The sequence below is a fragment of the Schistosoma haematobium genome, chromosome 4 (genome assembly GCF_000699445.3).
Source record: "Schistosoma haematobium chromosome 4, whole genome shotgun sequence".
Taxonomy (NCBI): domain Eukaryota; kingdom Metazoa; phylum Platyhelminthes; class Trematoda; order Strigeidida; family Schistosomatidae; genus Schistosoma; species Schistosoma haematobium.
In genome coordinates, this window is record NC_067199.1 from 41,821,333 (window position 1) to 41,845,461 (window position 24,129).

A 24,129-nucleotide genomic window follows, 5' to 3' on the forward strand; every position below is an offset into this window, starting at 1 on the left:
TTTTATTCAATACGATCGAGAATTCGGGGGTTCCATCTATAGACAAAAACATCAACCTGATATGAATGATATACACGAAATTAAATCATCTTTTTTAAACAGTTTAAAGTAAGTTCAGTACAAAATGATACTTATTATTTTATGTGGTGTAATTAGAATTGGACAAATCAGTAAAGTGGCATTACCCCACTGGGTTGCCAACTAATGAATTGAGTGTTGTTATGGGCGTAAACTAATCATCTGGAATCCATGAGATAATCGTGAATAGTGTTTATAAAAGTTAAATGATATAGTTTATAATCAGTTGCAAAGTATTCTCAGTTTTAGTATTATTTCACAATTTCGTATTCTACAACTTCATTCTCTATTTCAAATCATTTTCTCTATATTTACTCGTTAGTACTACTAATATTTCAAGTTTCTTGCTATTCGTTTTGTTAATTTTATCTCGTTATACCTAAACGATGTAGCAGTTTGAACCAATGCATATTTTTCCCAGGTCCTAATTTAATGACGAGTAATTAATGTGATTAGTAAATTGTATTTTACAGGAGCCAGAAAAGTTGTGATGCATTATGATCAATAACTGGAAACTTCATCTTGAGATCCTAACTTTCTGCTGTGATGATTTAAAAATTCTGTTTGATCTCTAGATTAGCGAGTATCTCAGATTATATACGATCTCATAAACTTTTCATAAATTGTAACATTTTACAATACACTGTTATTCGAAATAGAATCCACTTCATGTAAATAGTAGAATTTGTTTCTACGAATTGCAGGAGTTAAGGGATTATTTTACAGTTATCCTCAAAGACGATTATAATTTCAGTGCACATATTACTGCTAGACAGGAAACAACAAAGAACGTCAACATTAATCTATAAGTGATTTCCTCGATAATATATGCTTGACAACAACCACAAATTCTGGTAATCAGTTTCTATTCATCGAACGGGAATGTAATAAATAACCTGAGTCTTCACAAGCATCACAATACTGTTGATCCCATCTTTAAAAACTGTTCAAATTTGGGTGAATTTTCCAAATATTTTAATCATTAAAGATATAATCAATCCTAAATGTTAAAAGTAAAACTATCTTTGAAAAAATTTCAACTATGTATTTGTGGCTAGCAGTGGAATTTAGGAAGCGCGTTCTGTCTTCTTTCTGGGACTTGTATCTCAGCGTCGATATCCACCAAGCTATTGAGTTCAGCCAACGATTAATTCATCACAAACTCTTATTAATAGGATCCTAACTGTGTTTAAACTATAGAAAACTCTGAGTTGTTATTCTTTTGGTCACTTATTTAAAGCTAACTGTCTATAAAATACCTGTATACGTCTAGTTTTCCACAAAACTAGAAACAACCTAAAAAATAAGAAATAAAGGCAACAACTAAGCAACTATTTATTTGGATTGAGGGAGAAACAGGTAGAGATACCTATCGTAAAAAAACGTCTGCTTGGTTAAACCTGTAGCGTAGCGTCGAGTTGAGGTTAACTATGAACACCGCTACCAAGAAACACGTGCCAAGCGAATCAGAAGGCGTAAGAAGCTCGTTCCAAATGACTCCATAAAATCCCCGAGAAGCCGAATACCAGAAGACAGTTAATGGACCAAGTCGAGGTTTATTAGCTGGCGATCTCGTGGCATCGAAAGGATACCGAGATCGTGCCAGGATACAACCTTGGTTACAGAAGGTAACCGAATTCGCGCGAAGTTACAATCAAAGTGTGTGTATAAGAATGGAAGCACAAAATAGCTGTCATTAGCACAGTCAAACAAAAGCACGTTAAAACAAACACTGGTACAGTTGGTTATAATAATAATTGTTTTTAATAAACCAGTCGTGTTCTCGTGATAAACGTGAGTCACTACAAACCTAAATAACTGATCAAACATAGTCTGGTCACCTTTTTTCTCTCGACTTATTTTCATCACTTTTATCACTTTCTTGCTTATTCTCCGTTAACATTCACTCCTTTAAATTACCAATCTATGTGATCAGTCAAGTAGAATTGTGTTCTAAACAATCCAATATCACCGAGAAAAGAAGACGTAGGTACTGAAGTGTAGTGTCTAGAGTATTTTCACCAATAGTAATAATGTGCACGAGTTTTCATTTTTATCCTAGTATCAGTTAAAACATAAAAACAATGAAAATTTACCGTTTACAAGACGAATCTTAATGAAAAATGAATTAAAGGTTTGTTTTATTTAGTTCGGTCTATAAATTACTTTTGAATAGACTATGATGAGACGGATCGTTTGATCAGAAAGTCGTAACAAGTATGAATACCAGGGTTTTCAGTTACATAAATCATATATATATATATATATATATATATATATATATATATATATATATATATATATATATATATATATATATATATATATATATATTTACATGTCAAATCCTTAACCGATTACAACAGGGGAAATCATTAACTTTAGAGAGAGAAAATTCACTAGGTCAGTAACACAGAAGTTGAAGATATTAGTGACTTGAATGACTGAATATATTTAGAAAAGAAGCATTATGTTGACGGAATAAGGGTATAGAATAATATTCAGTCTAAAAGAAGGATAGAAAATAACTGAATCCTCACTACCTTGTCCGATTTTAAGCCATTTCACCAAAAATCTTCAACCATTGATTATGATTAAAATACTAACCTCAGCCGTGGATTATTTTCTGACGTATGAAACTATGTTTACCAGATTCTAATATCATTGTGATGTCACATATTATGACATCAGTTCGTTCAGCTGACAAGATCTATGTGGAGCAACACATGTATTTTTGCTTCGACTGATAATCATTTTTTCAAAGTATGGTTAATTAAAAGTAACACTGTAGCATACACTAAAAACGAATATGAGTTCACAAAACCAAAAATAAAAAACATTATCTTCAAACTAACTGGTTAAACAGTGCAGGAAACCAGTAAGCACTGGAAAAAATGTTTTATACTGATACTGTACTCCTCGTCAATAAGCACGGCTGACACAAACATCGCAATATGGTAGATTGACACAGGTCATAAGCGTAAGTGACTGGATGGCAATTAGGTGAAGGCTAATTTCTCTTTGTGAAGTCTGTGTGTATAAGACTCGACCATTGTTGCGGTCGCGGACATGCACGGATATGGAGACCTATATTAGGGAGACTGTTATATCTTGTGACTGCAGATTAGAGGACAGTGACTTATCGATCGGACCAACGACGCGTAAAATACGCATGAGCAGCCTAGAGTCTGATTGGCCCTGCTTCCTGCCTAGCCCAGCCAGTTAAGTCCAGAACACAAGTCTCAGCTTCTGCGATATGAATCATGTATTCAAACATACTCTGTTTATGTACCAATCAAGCAGACCACATCGCACCATAAAGCAGAAAATAACATTTGTACAATATTTGGCCAACAGGGAAATGACACGTGAAATAAAAATTGACCAATAGGAAAATGATGCCATTTCAAGTCCAAGGATAGCATTAACCTAAACAGGATAATTTCTGGGATATTTTTCTGAATATCGCAACAGAGACCTAGTTGTCCAGACCTTTCTACCTTTCAACGATTGCATAACCAAGGTCAGTCCGTCATGAAAAACCCCTTATATAAAATATCTGCAAATATATATAACCAATAAGAAAGCTCCTCAGTAGATAGAGCAGCCACAAGAAATTTAAGATACTTTAAAAATAGTCGATGAATATTGATACTACAGCTTTATGCGAATGGTACGACCTAATTATTTAAAAGACAGAAATAATTGATGTTTAGGCCACTGTTGACAACAACTAGCCGGACATAAATTATTGAATTGGTTAGCTATATCACTGAAATTAAACAATTTCCACAACCCCATGTTGATCACATATAAATACTTAACTAGTTTCTAATATCTAAGATGATTTAGGAATACAACTAATTTCCAGTTCACAGCGCTTTTTATTGATTGTAAATATCTGTTAACTTCAAGTAACCTTATTAATAATTTTCGTGACAATTTTGTTTTCTTATATCTTATTTGTTCAGATGTCCCACTTCAATGACTTTGGAATTGATCAATTATCGTGCTGATGTTTCAACTACTAACAATGATATCAATAGACTGTTAAATAACCGGTTAAATCCTAATTTCGTTTCACAACAAAGTTATTCATTATTAAATTTAAATGCAATTTCTACTACACAATTGACATCACCTTTAATCACCACAGATCCCATAGAGACTGTACCTTTAGATCCTGTTCGTTTATGCGCTGGGGATTTTATGACTTATTCACCAGCAAGTAAGGGTTTCATGTCTGGAAATATTCCACGTTTAGATATAATTCTTAAGATCAAGCAATCTAGAAATGGTACCAATATTAATAATGATAATAATAGTGACAATAATAGTAGAAACATGAAACAAAACTTTCGGAGTATTCAGCATTCAGATTTAGGCTATGATGTGCAGTATAAATTTGTCACAGGTGAGAAAATCGGTTATCATTTTTTAAGGGAAACTAATATGTTAATAATTGTCTCAATAATTATTTTAATTTTTTTATCACCAAATATTGTTAGTGGAAAGAATGTAACTGGTAAGGTGATTTTTCTTATGGTATTTCCGATCGACAAAATTAGACATCGGTTCATTTCCGAAAGATTCGAAACTACTAATTGACTAAGTAGTGATCATTGTTCATTATATCAGAGTTCAAAAATTATTGTGTCTAATCATTCATGCAAAGCTTAGATGATTTTAAAGACTATCCTTATACGTTATAACCGTTCATGAAGAAATAATTTTAGTGTGGTTGAACAGAACTAGAATAGTATTATTCTTTTTGAAGCAGTATCCGCTTTACACCAGTTTCCACACACGGGTACCAGTGAAAATAACTTTTGCTTTTAGTAAAACTTTCAAGAAAAACGATAAATTTCTGTTGATTTTATTCCGTGCTTCCACTCAGATGTGGAAATTTTCATGAAACACCAGAAAAAATAGGAAGGAGAAGAGTCTGACTTCGATCCTTACTTGGAATGCGTCTGTCAGCTATCATCCATGCACGACTTTGTAGTATACTTCGTCGTATGGATTCCGTATGATTTTGACGATTCTCCCAGGTACTCCATAGTGTTGAAGACGTTTTGATGATGTTCTCCTATCCACATTGTCAAACTCCTTCTCATAGTCAAGGGAGTTGATGTTTAGTGACGATTCTAACGGTGATTCGTAGTGTCGGTCTATTGTTGGTCTGTGCAGGACCGATCCCTACGGAACCCGGCCTGTTGATCTAGAGGTTGTGTGTCTATTGAATCTTTCATCCGGTTCAACAACACTTTTGAAAACCTTTCCTGGTACCGATAGTAGTATGGTGCCTCTGTAATTCTCATATTTGCTCAGATCTCCTTGGTATGTTGATGAGGTATTCTTCTTTTCAGTAAATTGGCATTTGTTCTTCCTTCCAAATCGCCTTAAAGAGAACGTGGAGCATGTTTGCAGTTACTTATGTGTCTGACTTTAGTGCCTCAGCTGGTACATTGTCAGGTCCTGCTGTTCTCCCACTCTTGATTTGTCTAATGACCATCCTGTGAGTGCTGCTCCGATGCTCGGCGGATTTAATGGAACTGATCTAGTCAAGATTTCCTCAAAGTGTTCTGCCCATCCTTTCCTCATCTCTTGAATCTTACTGATTGACATGACTTCTTTGTCCTTGAGCGGTCTACGTGGTTTAGTATATTTCCCTGCCAGTTTCTTCGTTGTGTCATACAGTTGTCTCACATTTCCTTCTTTTGCAGCTTTCACCGCTACCGTTGCTAGTTGTTCCACGTATTTCTGCTTGTCGGCTCTAATTCTCCTCTTCGATTGCCTGCTTACTTCAGTTTATTCAGCTTGCGCCTTGACTTTCTCTGCTCTTGTTCGCCTGTTGTTAGTTGCTGTCTTCTCGTACTTCCTTTCTTAAATATTGCGCAGGGTTTTCATAGAGATCCGTACCATATGATAATGCTTCTTGAGGCCCAGAACCTCTCGACACGTTGAAGTTAGTGCTACTTCGACCCTTTTCCAATTGTCGTCAATAGTGGTTTTCTCTTTTTCGAGTAGATTTTATAAGGTTTAGAACCTGAAGCTGAAAGCTATCTTGAATTCGTTGAATTTGTCAGTATTTCGAAGGAAGGCTGTATTGAACTTTTGTAATGCTGTCTCTCCAGTTGTCCAATGATTCTTTAGCTTCAGTTTCATCTTGGCAACTACCAGATGGTGATCTGGAGCTATGTCGGCTCCTTTCTTTATTCGCGCTTCCTTGATGGATCTTGTGAACTTATTATTGATGTAAATATGATCAACCTGGTTCTCTGTAGTGTTGTCCAGTGAAACCCATGGAGCTTTATACATGCGTTTGTGGGTGAGTAATGTGTCACCTATAACCATTTTGTTGAATGCACATAAATATTCAAATTTTTCACCACTGACGTTCTTCCCTCTCAGTCCATGTCGTTCCATGACATCTTCATACCCAATGTTATCCATTTCGAATTTGGCATTAAGCCTCCCACCAGAATGATTAAGCCCCTTCCTGGGCACTTCTGTATGATCGAATGCAGTCTCATAAAATTTATCTTTATTGTCGTCATTGCTATCATTGTTTGGTGCATAACATTGGATAACATTCATTGTGATTCCCTTCTTCTTTGTTTTGAAGGATGCTTTGATGATTCTGGTTCCATGAGATTCTCATCCTATGAGTGTTTTACGTGCTTCTTTGGATGTCACCAGAACAACTCCCTGTGTGTGCGGAGCATTTTCTTCCTTGTGACTAGAGTACAGCAGCATCTATTCCCGAATCTATTTGTTTCTGTCCAGCTTGGGTTCAATGGATCTCACTTATTCCGATTTATTATATATTATATTGATTTATTTGAACATATAAATATTGGTGCAAAGTGGCATCGAATACACATGAAACCCCTCGTGTTCACCTACCCGGTAAAAGCGCCAGACATTCGCTTTCCGTCCTCCCGATTTCGTGAGCAACACCCCCTCCGCGAGAAGGCAGTGAGTAGGACTTTCCTATCAGTGGTTGTACATGGGTGGCCATGTGAGAGCACTTGGAGAGGAAGACCGGACTCTCCCCACCCACAGCCCTACCAGGGCATTTAGGGGCACTTATTCCGAGCAACGTCAAGTTGTATCTCCTCATTTCCGCAGCTATTTCATTGGTGTTCCCTGTCACTCCCATCGTATGAAAGTTCCGTGTACCTATTTAAATTGTTGTTCTGGTTGTTAGAATGGACATTGGCCTCATGACTTACGAAGAATACCGACTTTCACCAAGACGGGTCCTAATCCTTCTGGATGAAGATTCTTCAACTCCCGAAACAAAGTGTTTTAAACTGTTTATTCTGGTTGGCATTTTTTAGCAAGGTTGTTTTCTACGGGATAATGTTATTGACCCGTACGCAACCCTCCTCCCTTACCCTCTCTTGTGACCGGCAGTAACTCTAGGAGAGCTACAGGTGGAGTTAACTGACGATCATAACCACCTCATATTCATTTGTCAATGTCAAATCAGTCTTCCATGTCAATCATCTCTATATCAAACAGCCTACCCAGACCTTACTTTTAATTATATTTCTTTCTATAGATTATGGTGTTACAGCTTCTTTTGGGAATCAACGGAAGCCAAGTAAGTCGAATATTTGCCACAAAAGATAACTATTATGTACAAGGAATAAATACTTATGAGCATAATAATTCAAATATTTATGCCAGATGAAATGAGAAGTTCCGAATCAATTCCCTCTAATTATCTAACTTCTCAATAATGAGTTACTCATGCTAGTAGACCGTTACTATTTGGTCGACTGTCAAAAATAGGGACCAGATAAACATGGCGCTCGTTACTACTCAAAGATAAGTCAATGTTATCTGAGGAATATTTGATATCTTTCTCTTATTTCAGCAGCATTCAAATCTGATTTTAGTTGACTCAAGTGTAGTGATCACTACATCTGAATGAATTAATACTAACCTGTAGACGGACATATAATTTTTATCTGGTCAACAGTTGTATGTTTTTCCACGTTTATCCTTGTTATTTATCATCGTTAACCACTCATTTGTTAACCTTGGACACTTTTTATGTGAACTTGGTTAGTGAATGAATGTTTGCTATAATTTAACTGCTTTTCTGTAGTTTCCATATCGTTCACCTTATATAAAGTCTGATTTACTCTTTATTCACTGGCTTTGGCCAAATGTCATTTTCCATTTCCACAGCTCTCATATTTGTCAGGCATTCTACATATTTCATATTCAACCTTAATTTTCTACTTTGTATTAATATGATCAGTAGACAGTGTATATGAGGAGTTTAATATGAACTATATTTCGTTAAGATCATTCATTTCAATAATCTTTGTTATCATGGGGTCAGTAAACGGCCACTAAAATTATTCTCATAACATCTTACTTGAGAAGTATTTTTAAAAGACGTACTATCTTTACAAATTTAGCAGGAAAATATTAGCGATACGTAAACAAATTACAAGTTAAAATATAACAGCTTACTTTTTGTCACAAAGGACATATATTTTCGTGTTTATATGCTTTTTAGAATCGTTCATCGAACCATGAGAAAATTTAAGCTTCAGTCAAACCGAGCATGAATGACCTAAATAAATAGAAAGTTAAACAAATTTAACATAGGTGAATTAACTTGGATAAAGCACATAGAAATGAGTTGATACTTAAATGTATATTGATTTGCTGACACCTACGACTTATAAAGATAAAATGGTGAAACCGATAATCCAACTCTAAAATTCAAATCTGATTTAGTTGTAGATGTGTATCTTCGAGATAATACTAATTACAAGTGTTGATTGAACTCAGAAAAGATAATTTATGCTGTGACAAGTTAACAAGCCTTGTATAAATATTGTATGACTGCAAGGACATGAATGTAATTTATTGGAGGTCAAAATTAGGATAGTAAAAATGACACAACAATCGTTTACTTTCTGTGTTATTAACGTCTGTGCAAAGGTTAGGAGTTGTCGAATGTGTATGTGATAACACAGAAGCTGCTACAATGCATATTCAAAAAAATACGGAATCAATAAAGGAAGTTTGAGGCAACCATCACAAAGAAAAATAAATAAAAACTAAACATAATAACCAATATGTACAAATTCACAATATGATATCAGGTGTACTTGTAATAAGAATAGCAAAAGCTTAGATCAGTATTTCAAAGTAGTAAGAAGATTAAAACTTCGGAAAATGGTTTTCAAAATAGAAAGCATTAAAAGTCATCCAAATTACATTATAAGGAATGATGAGGTAATCTGATAATGAAGAACATACAAAAGACGGTGTAGAAAAACAAACGGACAAAGGGTACAAAGAATAATAGCGATATGCATTAATAAAATCGTTTATCTAGCTTTATCCAGTCAAGGAAGAAACAACTTATTTACTTACTCCTGTTACTCCTCTTGGAAGAGCATAGGCCGCCCAACAGTACTCTCCATTCAGCCCTGTCCGGGACGATCCTTTCCAGTTGTTATTCATCCTTTTGATGTCTGCTTCTATTTCCCGACGTAATGTGTTCTTTGGCCTTCCTCTTTTCCGCTTCCCTTCAGGATTCCAAGTTAGGACTTGCCTCGTGATGCAGTTTGGTGATTTCCGTATTGTATGTCCTATCCATTTCCATCGTCTTTTCCAAATTTCCTCCTCAGCCGAAAACTGGTTCGTTCTCTTCCACAGAAGACTTTTGCTGATTTTTCCGGCCAATGGATGTTGAGTATCTTGCGTAAACAACTGTTTATAAATATTTTTACCTTCTCGATGATGGTTGTGGTAGTTCTCGAAGTTTCAGCTCCGTACATTAGAACTGTCCTGATGTTCGTATTGATGATTGTGACTTTGATATTGGTTGACAGTTGTTTTGAGTTCCATATGTTCTTCAACTGTATGAATGCTGTCATTGCTCTCCCAATCCGTACCTTCACATCTAAATTGGATCCTCCTTGTTCATCGATGATGCTTCGCAGGTACGTGAAGGATTCCTTATCTTCCAGAGTTTCGCGATCAAGTGTGATTAGGTTGGTGTTCTCTATGTTTTATTTGAGGACCTTGGTTTTCCCCTTGTGTATGTCATGGCCTACTGATGCAGAGGCTGCTTATACACGAGCTTTCTTCATCTGCATTTGTCCGTGTATATGGGATAGAAGGGCTTGGTCATCTGCGAAGTCCGAATCTTCTAACTGATTCTGAACTGTCCATTGTATTCCATTTTCCTCTTACATATCTAGGTCTTCATAATCCAGTTGAAACACTAGAAAAGAGAGGGAGAGAGTAAACAGCCTTATATGACTCCGATCCTCACTTGGAATGTATCTGTCAGCTGTCCTCTATGCACGACTTCGCATGATAGTCCGTCGTATGAGTTCCGCATAATGTTGACAATCTTTTCAGGAACTCCGTGGTGTCGGAGAAGTTTCCATAATGTTATCCTATCTACACTACCAAACGCCTTCTCATAGTCAATTAAATTGATGTATAGTGACGAATTACACTCAATGGATTGTCCGACGATGATCTTTACGGAATCCAGTTTGTTCATCTCGAAGTTGGGCGTCTACTGCATCTTTCATCCGGTTCAGCAACACTCTGTTAAAGACTTTCCTTGGTACTGACAGCAATGTGATGCCTATGTAGTTTTCGCATTTGCTCAGATCTTTTTTCTTCGAAATCTTGATGATGTATCCTTCTTTCCAGTCCGTCGGCCCTTGTTTCTTCTTTCAGACCTTGTTGAATAGAAGGTGAAGCATGTTTGCAGTTACTTCGATGTTTGACTTCAGTGCTTTAGCTGGTATATTGTCAGGTTCTGTTTCTTTCCCGCTCTTGATTTGTTTATAGCCATCCCGATTTCTTCGGTCGTTGAGTGACAACTATAGGAAGGTCGGTATGTGCTGCTTCGATAGCCGGTGGATTCATTGGAGCCGACCTATTCAGGAGTTCTTCAAAGTGCTCTACCCATCTGTTCCTCTGTCTTTGAATTTCAGTGATTGGCCTTCCTTCTTTGTCCTTGACCGGTCTCTCCGGTTTACTATACTCCCTGCTAGTTTCTTCGTTGTATCATATATTTGTTTCATATTTCCTTATCTTGCGGCTTTTCCACCGTCGTTGCTAGTTGTTCCACGTATTTCTGCTTGTCGGCTTTAATGCTCTTCTTCACTTGCTTGTTTGCTTTTGTGTACTCAGCTTGTGCCTTGACTTTCTCAGCTCGTGTTCGTCTGTTGTTAATGCTGTCTTCCTGTTCATACTTTCCTTGATCCTGTCCAGTGTTTCTTTAGAGATCCATTCTTTATGATGAAGCTTCTTGGGGCCAGAACCTGCTGTCACGTTGAAGCTAATGCTTCTTTGGTATCTTTCCAGTTGTCCATCATATTAGTTTATTCAACCTTCAGTAGATCCTGTAAGGCTTCGAACCCGTTGTTGGAAACTATCTTGAATTCTTTGAATTTTTTGGTATCTGAGAGAAAGGCTTGCTTTGTAACGCAGCAGGGTGCTTTCCTTAATGAGTGTCCTATCTACTTCTAGCGCTTCTTTTTGATTTCTTCCCCGCTGGAGTCTGGTTTGTTCTCTCCCACAGTAGGTTGTTGCTAGTAGTGTCTGGTCAACGGATCCAAAGTATTTTACGCATACAGCTATTATTCTGGATGATGGTTCTCGTAGTTCTCCAAGTTTCCGCCCCATACAGTAGAACTATCTTGACATTTGTATTGAAATTCCTGCCCTTGGTGTTGTTTGACAGTTGTCATTGAAATTTCTCATCAAAATGGTCGAATCTTTGTTGAGAATTTCTCAACGATTAACCGCGGCCTATCGCAGAATTGGTCTTTAACGTCTTCATTGTAATCGTTGGAAGGCGCATAGCACTGGATAACGTTCATTAAGATACCCTCTTTCTTTGTTTTGAAGGAGGCTTTGATGATCCTTGGTCCATGAGATTTCCATCCTATAAGTGCATTTTGTGCTTGTTTGGATAGCATCAGTGCAACGCCTTATATATGTGGAGCATTTTCTTCTTCATGACCGGAGTATAACAGGGGCTCCCCTGAAGCTAGTCGTTGTTTTCCAACCTGCGTCCAATGTGTTTCACTGATTCCAATCACCTTCATGTTGTATCTTTTCATTTCTGCAACAACTTGGCTGACTCTCCCGGTGTCCCACATTGTACGAACATTCCATGTACTTAAATAAATGGTTGCTCTGGTTGTCAGAAGGCGCATCGGCTTTGTAACTTCCGAAGGAACTCGACTTTTATCATGAGGCGTCATAGTTTTTCTAAATGAAGACCTTCTGATTCCCAGGGCGGAGTTTAAAAGGTTTGAATATTTTTTCCTGGTTAGCGTTTTTCTAGCGAATTCGTTTCCTATGGGATGGGGTCGGTAACCCCATGCCCAAGCCTCCTCCTTTATCCAGGCTTGGGACGAGCCGTAGCCACAGATGGGTTCAGGCGGAGTTGAAAACACAATAGGATTAAATTTAAGACTATCTTGAACGAAGCCGTGTTTTTATTTGTTTTTCAATATTTGCTTGTACATAAACTCGGTTGGCTCGATTAGTGTTACATTGGTGAAATAATGTCTTCCACTAAAACTCACATCTTCCACTTAAATTCGCGTGAGGATCCTGCTCTATGCAAGACATTCGATGAGTTCCAGAATAAGAATACTCCTTTCTTATTCTGTAATAGACTCTACTACCTCTAGATCACCAGTGTATTACCCATTATAAATGGAGTAGTCGTCGTTGAAACACATTTAGAATCTAGTGTTTCGTACTCTTTACAGGTTGCTTCTTCGAATTCAATCGTTCTCAATCAATAACAGGGAATTTCTCATCACCAAATTATCCTGGATTATATCCAATTGATATCATTTGTGAATATCGGTTTTCTGGGCTAAATGTAAGAAGAATTGATATTGCATTCTTGGAATTTGATGTAGAAAGTACTTCTAAAACGTAAGTGGTTGATTTTAATCGTATGAAAGTTATCTTTTTGTTTCGTTTTCCTTTATAAGCACATACCATTGAAGATTTATCGAATTATCTTAGATTTTTCACTAGAAATGAACTTCTTAATAGCTGAAACATACGTCTAACAGCTACTGAGATTCCTTCCTAATTCCTTGAAATATACGAAAGCTAGGAAAACTGTCGAAATTACTCTAATCAGTCAATACCTGTAGGAAACTTACATGAAAAATCTGGTAGACGACTGAATATGCTTTCATCACCTTTATTAAACAATTATCAACTTCTTAATCAATTTTAGTAGGTATTCTCGAAGCTCCTTAAATCTCATTATATCTGCTGACCTTATTAACCTTCTGGTTTCTGTATAATATCTAACCTTTGAAGTAAACTTCCTTGTTTACAACATTCTGCTTTTTTTACCTTAGTCCAAGCAATTATGGTTTTTTGGAGCTAGGGAATTTGTCTAAGCCGTTGAGATCAAGATACCTGTCAACAATTTAGATAAGAGATAATAAGCCACTTAAATATAATTGATTTTCCAAATATGTTCACACGGCTTTAAAGATAAGTAACTGAGAACTTTTAGAAAGCTGTTTTACTATTTTATACACTTTTATGCTAAAAGAAACTTGCCTGTAAGAAAGATAAACTATTGTTACTTTAGAAATTAGAAGAGATAAACATATATCGTCCAGTAAGCAAATTTAAACGATACCTCATCTTGGAAATAACCAGTCTTTTACAATTAACAGATACTAGTTGTCAATACGATTGACTGTCTCAACTCCAGAAGAGATCAGTTACGTCTCGATCAGCTCACTGGTCACGTTACTGACTTTGATACTGTGGGGACGGCCCACGGGTGAACTCGAGGAATCACTAACAAGCTCAGAAAGAGCCAAAGATATTCCACTCAATCATCTTTTGGAAGAACATTCCAGAATTTCGACGTGAAGTTTCCCTGTTGGACGAATGCTAAAAACCACTGTATGCGGATTGGATGACTATAAAAATGACTTCACTTTTACTAAAAACTATAAATACCAGGGAGTTTCGTACAATATTTGACCCTATTTGAAATAGCGTTCCTTTCACTTGTCTTCTGTCTTCTCATTTGCGCCTTGGAGAGTCCTAGCGTTAAAGTGCTCAAGTTGTACGCGGTATATTAAGAATCTAAGCTCTAGATGTAACAGATACTTGTTGATGCGGTTTCCAACGACATAAAAATCACTAATTTCCTTCAATAATCCAGATACGTCTTGCCAGCAAATGCTTTAAACCAGCCAGATTTGAACTTTTGAGCATAGACTACTTCATAACAAGTTATCCTCAGTGAAGAATTAACATTGCATTATCTACTTTACAAAGCTGGCCGAATTACGTCAAATCGACCTGAATTATGGTTATTATTCCACATCTTATTATCAACGACAAAATTAATAAAGTTCCGGTTTATATCATTATCACTGGTAGAACTAAATTTAGCCTAACTGATAGTTCGCTCAGAAAAGTGACCTGAAAATCGTAGGTAAAAGAAATTCAAAGCAAACAAACTATCTAATAATAAAAAATGAAGATGTCTTTATAATATCTGAATGAGTAGATTATAAAATCTCTGACGTCTCATGACTCAGTGCAAGTCTCTACTTCAAAAAATAAATAATCCAATATATTACATTAACAGCATTTAACAAACTTCAGCCATCGCCTGATCTAGATAACTGTCTCACACCTGACATGGTTGAACTCCACTGGTCGTGATTTCTTACTAGAAATCCAAGGGTTGCATCTCGAAGGTAGCGAGTACATGGTTATTATTGGAATAGACTGACTTGGGGAGACTTGATAATTCTCGTAGCTTAAATCATGAACTGATCTTAGCGAGACCCCTACTAGAAACCTGAAAGTTTGGACGTCCGTCTCGTCTTAGTATGGGACTTCTCAGTAATCCACGTAAACTACCACAGGATCAATAGATGGTTTTTTGTACAGCTTAGATGTTATTTTTCTGTAGTCTAAGTTTAACGAGTTGGCTGTTCAATACGGAAAGATACCATCTATTACCGTCAAATTGGTATAAGAAACATCAAAATGATTAAAAAACCCTTTCCCAGCAATAAAAAGGCGGGTTACTGGAACTTTACATATATTACTAAATTTTAATGCCCTCAATAGAAATGAATGCCTTACCATCCATCCAACTTGGACCGTTTATCACGGCTAATATATCTAAGTCTATTCACATCTCGCACCGTTATCATACAAATTCAGCTACCTTTCCATTTGAAAAATATCACATTTTCCATGCCCACTAACAAATGCACATGCATGTGTCATAAGAAGCACCTTGACCCTTAATTTACGAAATGTCAGAAATTGTATTTCCTAGTCATTGAGATATTACAAGTATATTATTATACTAGAGCAGTTAAGAGAACGTTTAATGAAGCTAACCGCTGCCTATCGTATTTGACCCCCATCTATCGTGATTCCTCAACCAAAGGATAAGTTACTGATTCTGCCACATCTATGTGTATCTACGAATTCAGCTGCTCCTATGGAGAAAGCTGTATTTGGTGCAATACGAGAAAGCTGAGCGAACGAGTAGGTAAACACCTTCCTTCGTGGTTAGGAGAGTGCACCGTCAAAACACTACACAGCTCTGTTCTATCACACTTGATCTATAGCGTTTATGTAGTAGACAAGAATATGTCATTTAAAGAGTTATATTCTATCCCCACCAGTTTTCCTTAAAATGTTCGATCCCGTTTCTTACATATTGCAGAAGCTATAGGAATTCGAGCTAACAATCCAAGTTCTTGTATTCATAATAAAATTTCAATACCCTCGTCTCTTCTTTGGCCGAATCAGATCTAATAAATGACTTTATTCGTTTATTATTATTTTCCACACTCTTTGTTCGTTGATTTTTCTCCAACCCCTTTTCTCAAATATACACTTCACTGTCCAATTATCTGAACATCCCTTAATGCATAATCTTATGATTTTTAATGAATATTATTTCAGTGTTTATTTTTTAAGTCATCGACCTACTTCCTGTTATGAAACATTGATTCAAGCCTTTATTATTTTCACTACAACTAGTACACCTGACATCACACTATCAATTTTTTTACTTTTTACTTATTATGCTTATTTATGTAATCTATTCCACTGTTATCGTTGCCTCATAAACTGCCTTGATCAGTTTAATAATTTCAGATCTGCATCTAGATATTCATATATATTCGAGTAAAGCCTGATGAGGATCTAATCGAAAACACTATTTTTCACTTATATATGTTGTCCTAACCAGGATGTTGAATAATGTTAGCTTTTTAATTCATGAATAAGTAGCCATCCTGTCAAAAAAGTAATGATAAGCAAGCTATTCTTCAGCTGTTCACCAGAAACTTCACACCTTCAAATATTAACATTTGTTTGGATTTACCGTAATTTGATACAAACAAGCTGCTTAGAATCAGTTATAATGACAGTGAGTAGAAATGACTAGTCAGTGAATGTATCTCATTTCAACAGAAGGTCATCTGAATACTAATTAGCTCAGTGGGAGTTTCTTAGATTCCCATCTTGATGACGCTGGTTTGAACCCCACAGGGAGGGTCTGTAACCTCAAGATTGGAGTTTTGTCTGTCGACTAGTTCCAACCACCTAATACTGACAAATAATGAACGAGGCATCAAGTAGTATTAAACAAGTGTCCTTATTTCAATTTTTTCTACACATTTTTTCTCATTGACGAAGTTGTACAGATGATACTATGGGTGATAATGTTGAAATTAGTAGTTGTTATCCAACAGAATTATTCAGTACACCAAAACGTCGATTATGTCACAAACAAAGTCCAGTGGATCCATTCAGAATTCAATGGCATCAACCGTGTTTAAACTTGAAATTCTTCTCTAATGGAATGTATGTGAGGACAGGATTTTTCGGTGTTTATGAATTCCACGATTTCGGCAAGTTGTCGTTTATATTATTATTTGGTATTTTATTTAATCTCAGATATGCTCAACTTGAATAATGTATCATTGATCCTGTAGTGGTATGATATTATTGGTGAGGTTATCGATCGAATAAACTAAGTTGAGTTCGTTCTTCGAAAGTGTGATGTGCGGAAGTTTATTCACCGAAGTAGTTTGTTCCGTTAGGTTCGTAGTGGGGATCAACACTTTATTGACCTCATATCTGAGTTCAGTTAGACCGTACGATGATTATTATCGAAACATGCATGCCATCAGCCATCATATATAATTATCGTTAGTGAGTAACGGAGTCAAATAAGTCAAATACGAGGATGAATTTCTATAAGTATGTTTCATACAATCGTTTATGTGAACAGACAATCAGAAAGACCTAGTAAAGGAAGCGAAGCGCAACGATACGAAGTGACGCGCACTGGAGAATGCGAGTGACTTAACATTTATATTCAGAGAAAAATAAATTACAGACACGTAATGATCAGGGTAAGCAATTAACACACATACGACCATATGAAAACAGTCAGGATTAGTAAACGAATAAGTGACAAGGTCAAAATGTGGCTTGAGAAGAATGAATAAACTGGTTTGTCCAAAAGTTAGAATAGCCTATGTGTGCCGGACATAGTATCAGCTGCTACAATCGATTGTACAGTACTGTTTTATGAAACTCCTCTAAAATTACACACGTATATGGGTTCTATTCTGAGCACATGTGAAGTCATAAATAATGTGAAAGTCAATTCATACTAATCTTAGCAATTATTTTTCACACATGTTTGTTTCTTTTTTAGTCGTATTAATCGTATTGTACGAATTACAGTGCTCAATTTCTATATGTCTGTGTTTATCTGTTTGATATCAGTTTACCGTACTAAATGTAAGGGTATATAAACTAAGTCACAAATTCATTCAGTAATATGACAATAAGGCAACATCCTTGCTTTATTCACTTATTGATCTTTTTTCTCCTTGGTCCATCTGATGTGGTACGCTTACTTACACACTTACGCCTGTTACTCCCAATGGAGCATTGGCCGCCGACCAGCATTCTCCAACACACTGTTCTGAGCCTTCTTTTCTAGTTCCATCCAATTCTTGTTCATTTTTCTCATGTCTATTTCCATTTCCCGGCGGAATGTGTTCTTTGGTCATCCACTTTTCCTTTGGCCTAGAGGATTCCATGTGTAGGCTTGTCTTGTGACGCAGCTGTGTGAATTCCTCAATCAGTGTCCTACCCACTTCTAGCGCTTCTTCCTGATTTCTTCCTCCGCTGGGATCTGGTTTGTTCTTTCCCACAGTGGGTTGTTGCTAATAGTTTCCGGCCAAAAGATCTGAAGTATTTTACGTAGACAGCTGTTAATAAACACCTGTATTTTCTGGATGATGGCTTTCATAGTTCTCCAAGTTTCCGCCCCATACAGTAGAACTATCTTGACATTTGTATTGAAAATCCTGCCCTTGGTGTTGTTTGACAGTTGCTTTGAGTTCCAGATGTTCCTCAGTCGTAGATATGCTGCTCTTGCTTTAGCGATCTGTATCCCGTGCTTCCCCTCAGGTGTTGACGTCTTCATGATCCAGTCGATCACCAGGAGAAAGAGAAAGGGTGAGAGTAAGCAACCTTGCCTAACACCGGTCTTTACTTCGAACAACTTTGTGAACTGTCCTCCATGCACGATTTTGCAGTGTAATCCATCATATGAGTTCTGTATGATATTGACTATCTTCTGAGGCACGCCGTAGTGTCGAAGAAGTTTCCATAGTGTTGTTCTGTCCACGCTATCAAATTGCTTTTCGTAGTCAATGAAGTTGATGTAGAGTGATGAATTCCATTCAACTGATTGTTCCACAATTATCCGTAGAGTTGCGATTTGGTCTGTACACGATCTATCCTTACGGAATCCAGCCTGTTGGTCACGAAGTTGGGCGTCTACGCAGTCCTTCATCCTGTTTAACAATACCCTGTTGAAGACTTTTCCCGGTATTGAGAGAAGAGTAATCCCCCTGTAGTTATCACAGTTACTGAGATCGCCTTTCTTTGGTATTTTGATCAGTAGTCCTTCTTTCCAGTCTGTTGGTGCTTGTTCCTCATTCCAAGTCTTGCTGAAGAGAATGTGAAGTATCCTTGCAGTTACCGCTACGTCTGCTTTCAGTGCCTCTGCTGGGATGTTGTCTGCTCCTGCTGCTTTGCCACTCTTGATTTACCTGATGGCCATGCTGATTTCTTCAATTGTTGGTGGGCCAACATTGATTGGGAGGTCCGTGGGTGCTGCTTCGATGTTGGGTGGGTTCAGTGGAGCTGGTCGACTCAAGAGTTCTTTGAAGTGTTCTACCCACCTGTTTTGCTGTTCTCCAATGTTGGTGATTACCTTTCCTTCCTTGCTTTTCACTGGTCGTTCTGGTTTACGGTAATTTCCAGCGAGTTTCTTTGTCGTGTCATACAATTGTCTCATGTTTCCTTCTCTTGCAGCCTTTTCCACCGTCGTTGTCAGATCTTCCACATATTTACGTTTGTCGGTTCTGATGCTCCTCTTCAATTGTTTGTTTACTTCTGTGTATTCAGCTTGTGCCTTGGCTTCTTCTGCTCTTGTTCGGCTTGTATTGATTGCTGCTTTCTTGTTCCTCCTTTCTTGAATCTTATCCAGTGTATCAACAATGATCCATTCCTTGTGACCCACAACCCCATGACATGTTGAAGTTGCTCTCCCTAGTAGTTCCTTCTCCGTTGAGTAGATCATGAAAGGCCTGGAATCTATTGCTGAGGACTATCTTGAATTTGTTGAGTTTGTCAGTATCCTGAAGAAAGGCCATATTAAACCTTTGTGCTGTTGTCCGCCCCATTGTCCGGTGCTTCTTGAGGTTCAATTTCATCTTGGCGACCAGCAAGTGGTGATCTGATGCTATATCAGCTCCTCTCTTGGTTCGCACGTCCTCCATCGTCCTCCTGAACGTTTTGTTGATGCAGATGTGGTCGATTTGGTTTTGTGTAGTGTGATCCGGTGAAGTCCATGTGGTTTTGTGTATGCGTTTAAGTGGGAATATAGTGCCGCCTATGACCAGTTTATTGAAAGCACATAGGTTTGCAAATCTCTCAGCATTTTTGTTCGCTTCTCTCAATCGATGTCTTCCCATGATAACTTCATATTCAGTGTTGTTCATTCCAACCTTGGCATTGAAATTTCCCATCAAAATGGTCGAATCTTTTGTTGAGAATTTCTCAACGATTAACCGCGGCCTATCGCAGAATTGGTCTTTAACGTCTTCATTGTAATCGTTGGAAGGCGCATAGCACTGGATAACGTTCATTAAGATACCCTCTTTCTTTGTTTTGAAGGAGGCTTTGATGATCCTTGGTCCATGAGATTTCCATCCTATAAGTGCATTTTGTGCTTGTTTGGATAGCATCAGTGCAACGCCTTATATATGTGGAGCATTTTCTTCTTCATGACCGGAGTATAACAGGGGCTCCCCTGAAGCTAGTCGTTGTTTTCCAACCTGCGTCCAATGTGTTTCACTGATTCCAATCACCTTCATGTTGTATCTTTTCATTTCTGCAACAACTTGGCTGACTCTCCCGGTGTCCCACATTGTACGAACATTCCATGTACTTAAATAAATGGTTGCTCTGGTTGTCAGAAGGCGCATCGGCTTTGTAACCTCCGAAGGAACTCGACTTTTATCATGAGGCGTCATAGTTTTTCTAAATGAAGACCTTCTGATTCCCAGGGCGGAGTTTAAAAGGTTTGAATATTTTTTCCTGGTTAGCGTTTTTCTAGCGAATTCGTTTCCTATGGGATGGGGTCGGTAACCCCATGCCCAAGCCTCCTCCTTTATCCAGGCTTGGGACGAGCAGTAGCCCGCGTAGGCACTACAGGCAGAGTTGGAAATATTATTATCCTCAACACATTTCACACCAGATTTTTAACATCACCTTGTTGAAATTAATCTGCTTATATAAAGGAAATTAAATCAGAGAACTAGATTTCATTTGAAGCAGATAGTTATCATAGTTTTAGTCAGTGGTCATGGATTTAATAGATAGGTGTCGATTAAAATCCAATAATGTCATCGAAATTATTCTGAAAATAATTGACAGTGTTTTGAGAGTGTAAATCACAAAAATTCACCAAATCTGTATCTATTCAGTACAAAGTAGTACTGTAAAGATTGAATTAGTGTATGTTAAATACCTGAGCTTCTGATTGAAATCTGTCGTTTTAGGATAATCGAACTGGTTCGACAGTGTTTAAGAACTCATGTGAATTATTGTCTACTCTTGATCAAATTACATTGGTCAAGTTTAAACACTGTCACCTTCGCAAACCTAGGTTGGTTGTGATCTGAAAGATGTTACGCACACTGAAGTACCATAAGAAAAGATATTATCGTTGACTGAAGTGAAATGCCAAAACATTAACAGATAAATCAATATCATGTTCTTAGTTATAATTGAGTACAGTCATTTGAAATTCACTTTCTACGAATAGAAAAGTGCATTTTGATAGTTGATTGTAGTAATTTTAATAGTTGAATTCATGACTTGATCTAAGCTACTACAATCTCCTTAAATCCCCATTATGATAATAATTATTATGTGCTCACTAATAACTGGATTCAAGATGGATCTCCTGGAGTTCTATTGAGAAGCTGTGATCACAAGAGTTCAATCCGTGTCGCGTAGAGACAGGTATTTACCTCAGATAGTGGATGAATGGCTGTCGAAGATCATGGATCGATTTAAGTTAAACATTAACACGTCTGGATGCCGGCTCAGTGGTTCAGAGGTTAAGCGTTCGCGCGCAAGACTGAAGGCCCTGGGTTCGAGTCCCACATGTTGGGTCGTGGATGCGCACGGCTGAGGAGTCCCATACTAGTACAAAACTGTTGTCCAGTGCATTCAGGTTTTGACTGAGATCTTGAACTGAATGATGTTAGACCACAATTGGAAACCTGGGAGCACTGGAAGGCCGTCTTGTCCCATTGTGGGACTCCTCAGTAGTGCGCACTCACGATCCCGCTTTCGGGATTCGAGTCCGATGCCTTCGATCTCGCGCGCGAACGCTTAACCCACTAGACCACAATTGGACGGAACGGCCGTTCAGTGCTCCCAGGTTTTCAATCGGTTCAAGATCCCGATAAATAACTTATTAATCTCCACAACCATATACATTCAGGTTTTCAATGGTGGTCTAGCTTAGATCGACTCATGAATGCAGCTATTAATATTACTACAGTCTCCACAAACCCTCATTCTGATAAAAAAATGCGCTGTTTATTTTTGTATCCTTCGCTTTTCATTTTAGGTCAGCAAGGCAAAAAAATCAGTAAGCTCTTGGTCACATTCTTGTGCTTCGCTGTAAACAGTTTATTATTTTTAGTGAAATGATGTTGTTAAGTTTGTCTTACATTGTTCCTACTCGCTCCCTTCCCACGCCTTTGTATATTGTTTTATACTACTTATTTACATTCCCAACAATTTTTAAACTTATGTTGTGATGCAAGTTTTAGTGTAATATTCTGAAATGTTCACATATACCTATAAAGTTTATTGTACTTATCATTGTATTTATCATTATCATTACTGTACCTTAATCACTGTAGCGGTTATCCACAGTTTTTTGCATTTGTTTGAACACAACAGTTTCCATATTGTTTGCTCTTGGTTCGGGTTTCGGTTGTTCATATACTGTTATCAAATTTAGACACAGCTATCAGCTGTCTTTTCTACTACTTTATGTTATAATTATTCTTTATGTTACTGTTACAGGGAGCCCTCTTATTTTCATACTTGAAGGACGCGTTTAAACGCTCCAGACACCTCACAAGTTGAGGTTTGTAACTAAATTTTGCGTATTATTCAATAAAGAACCGCTATTGTAGACAAATCGTTGTTTTGGAACTTCCATTTCGCGCGTATCTCAGTCAGGTGAACTAGACGCTTCGATAGATCTAACAGATGTATGGTTCAATCCACACCACACTACCCATACACATATGTATATACCTGTGGATGAGTTATGATTGTTCTTCATGTAATACCTTTGTACAGTGTATTCCGATGACATTTTCAACGAGTTAAATCCATCTTTTGCCTAACCAACTTAACACAATAAACGACAATAAAAATATTTGAAACTATGTGACTCTGCACTTTTTTTCACTAAACTTCACGAGGTCCGTTTTATCAAAACACTCACTTCAAGGTTGATAATGTAATAACAAGAGAGCAGATTTTCTTTTGGTGTATTTGACTCACAGATATTAATGAAAATTAAGAAAGTCAAACTTGATTTTTATTGTCTATCTATATTATATTCTACCAGTAAACAGAAAGTGGTCAACTGTATATTATTTTGAAGTATATGCGTAAGTGTGTATGCAGGCATTCGTGTTTCTTTTTAAAAGACATTAACGTATATAGAATACGAGTGAGAGGTATGAACAGCATAATCGTCCTTTTACTTTAAGCATTGAGTGATGGATGACAGTTTGTTGTTTGACATGTAGAATATGTTACCGCAAACTATCAACATATATTAAAAACTCTTTTGGTAAGTTTTTGTTGTTAATGTCAACTGTTTTGAAAGTGAGGCAATAACATTCAGTTGTCCTGGCGCAACGTCACTAATAGACTGAAATTTACAATTATAATAGTGACTTGTAACCGATTTCGGGAGATAATTCCTTGAGTTCAAGTGAAAACCTATGACAAGTGGGGTTTAAACTCGTCATCTATGAGCCACTTAACCACAGCTACCACTTGTATCCAGTCACAAATGTCGGTAACTGATCAAATTTCGATTTCAGAGATACCAATAGAGAGCAACTCAGTGTTGCTCGTTGCAAGACCTGAATCTTTTCGGTTCGATTCCAGACGGAAACGTAAACGCGGATCTTTGAGAAGTCTCATATAAGGATTTTAGTGGCCCTACATCTGACTTCAGTTAGATCGCAAGACGACTGTATGATATTCGGAAGTATTTGAATTACAATATGAACTAAGAATCCCAGCAATAACGTAATCGGATCAAGAAGTACTAGATGAGCAAAAAGGAATGTATTGTATTTACAA

At 37.2% G+C, this 24,129-nt stretch overlaps 1 protein-coding gene across 1 annotated transcript; it reads left to right on the forward strand.

Moving 5' to 3' along the window:
- Positions 1 to 61: 61 nt before the first annotated feature.
- On the forward strand, positions 62 to 22,443 carry SOL1 (suppressor of los1-1; the record flags this gene model as incomplete). The annotated part of the gene is made up of 6 exons (XM_035732539.2): positions 62 to 108; positions 4,050 to 4,492; positions 7,649 to 7,690; positions 12,870 to 13,041; positions 16,822 to 17,036; positions 22,361 to 22,443. The coding sequence occupies 6 exons, from the start codon at positions 62 to 64 to the stop codon at positions 22,441 to 22,443; spliced, it is 1,002 nt and encodes a 333-aa protein (XP_035587227.2).
- Positions 22,444 to 24,129: the final 1,686 nt, after the last annotated feature.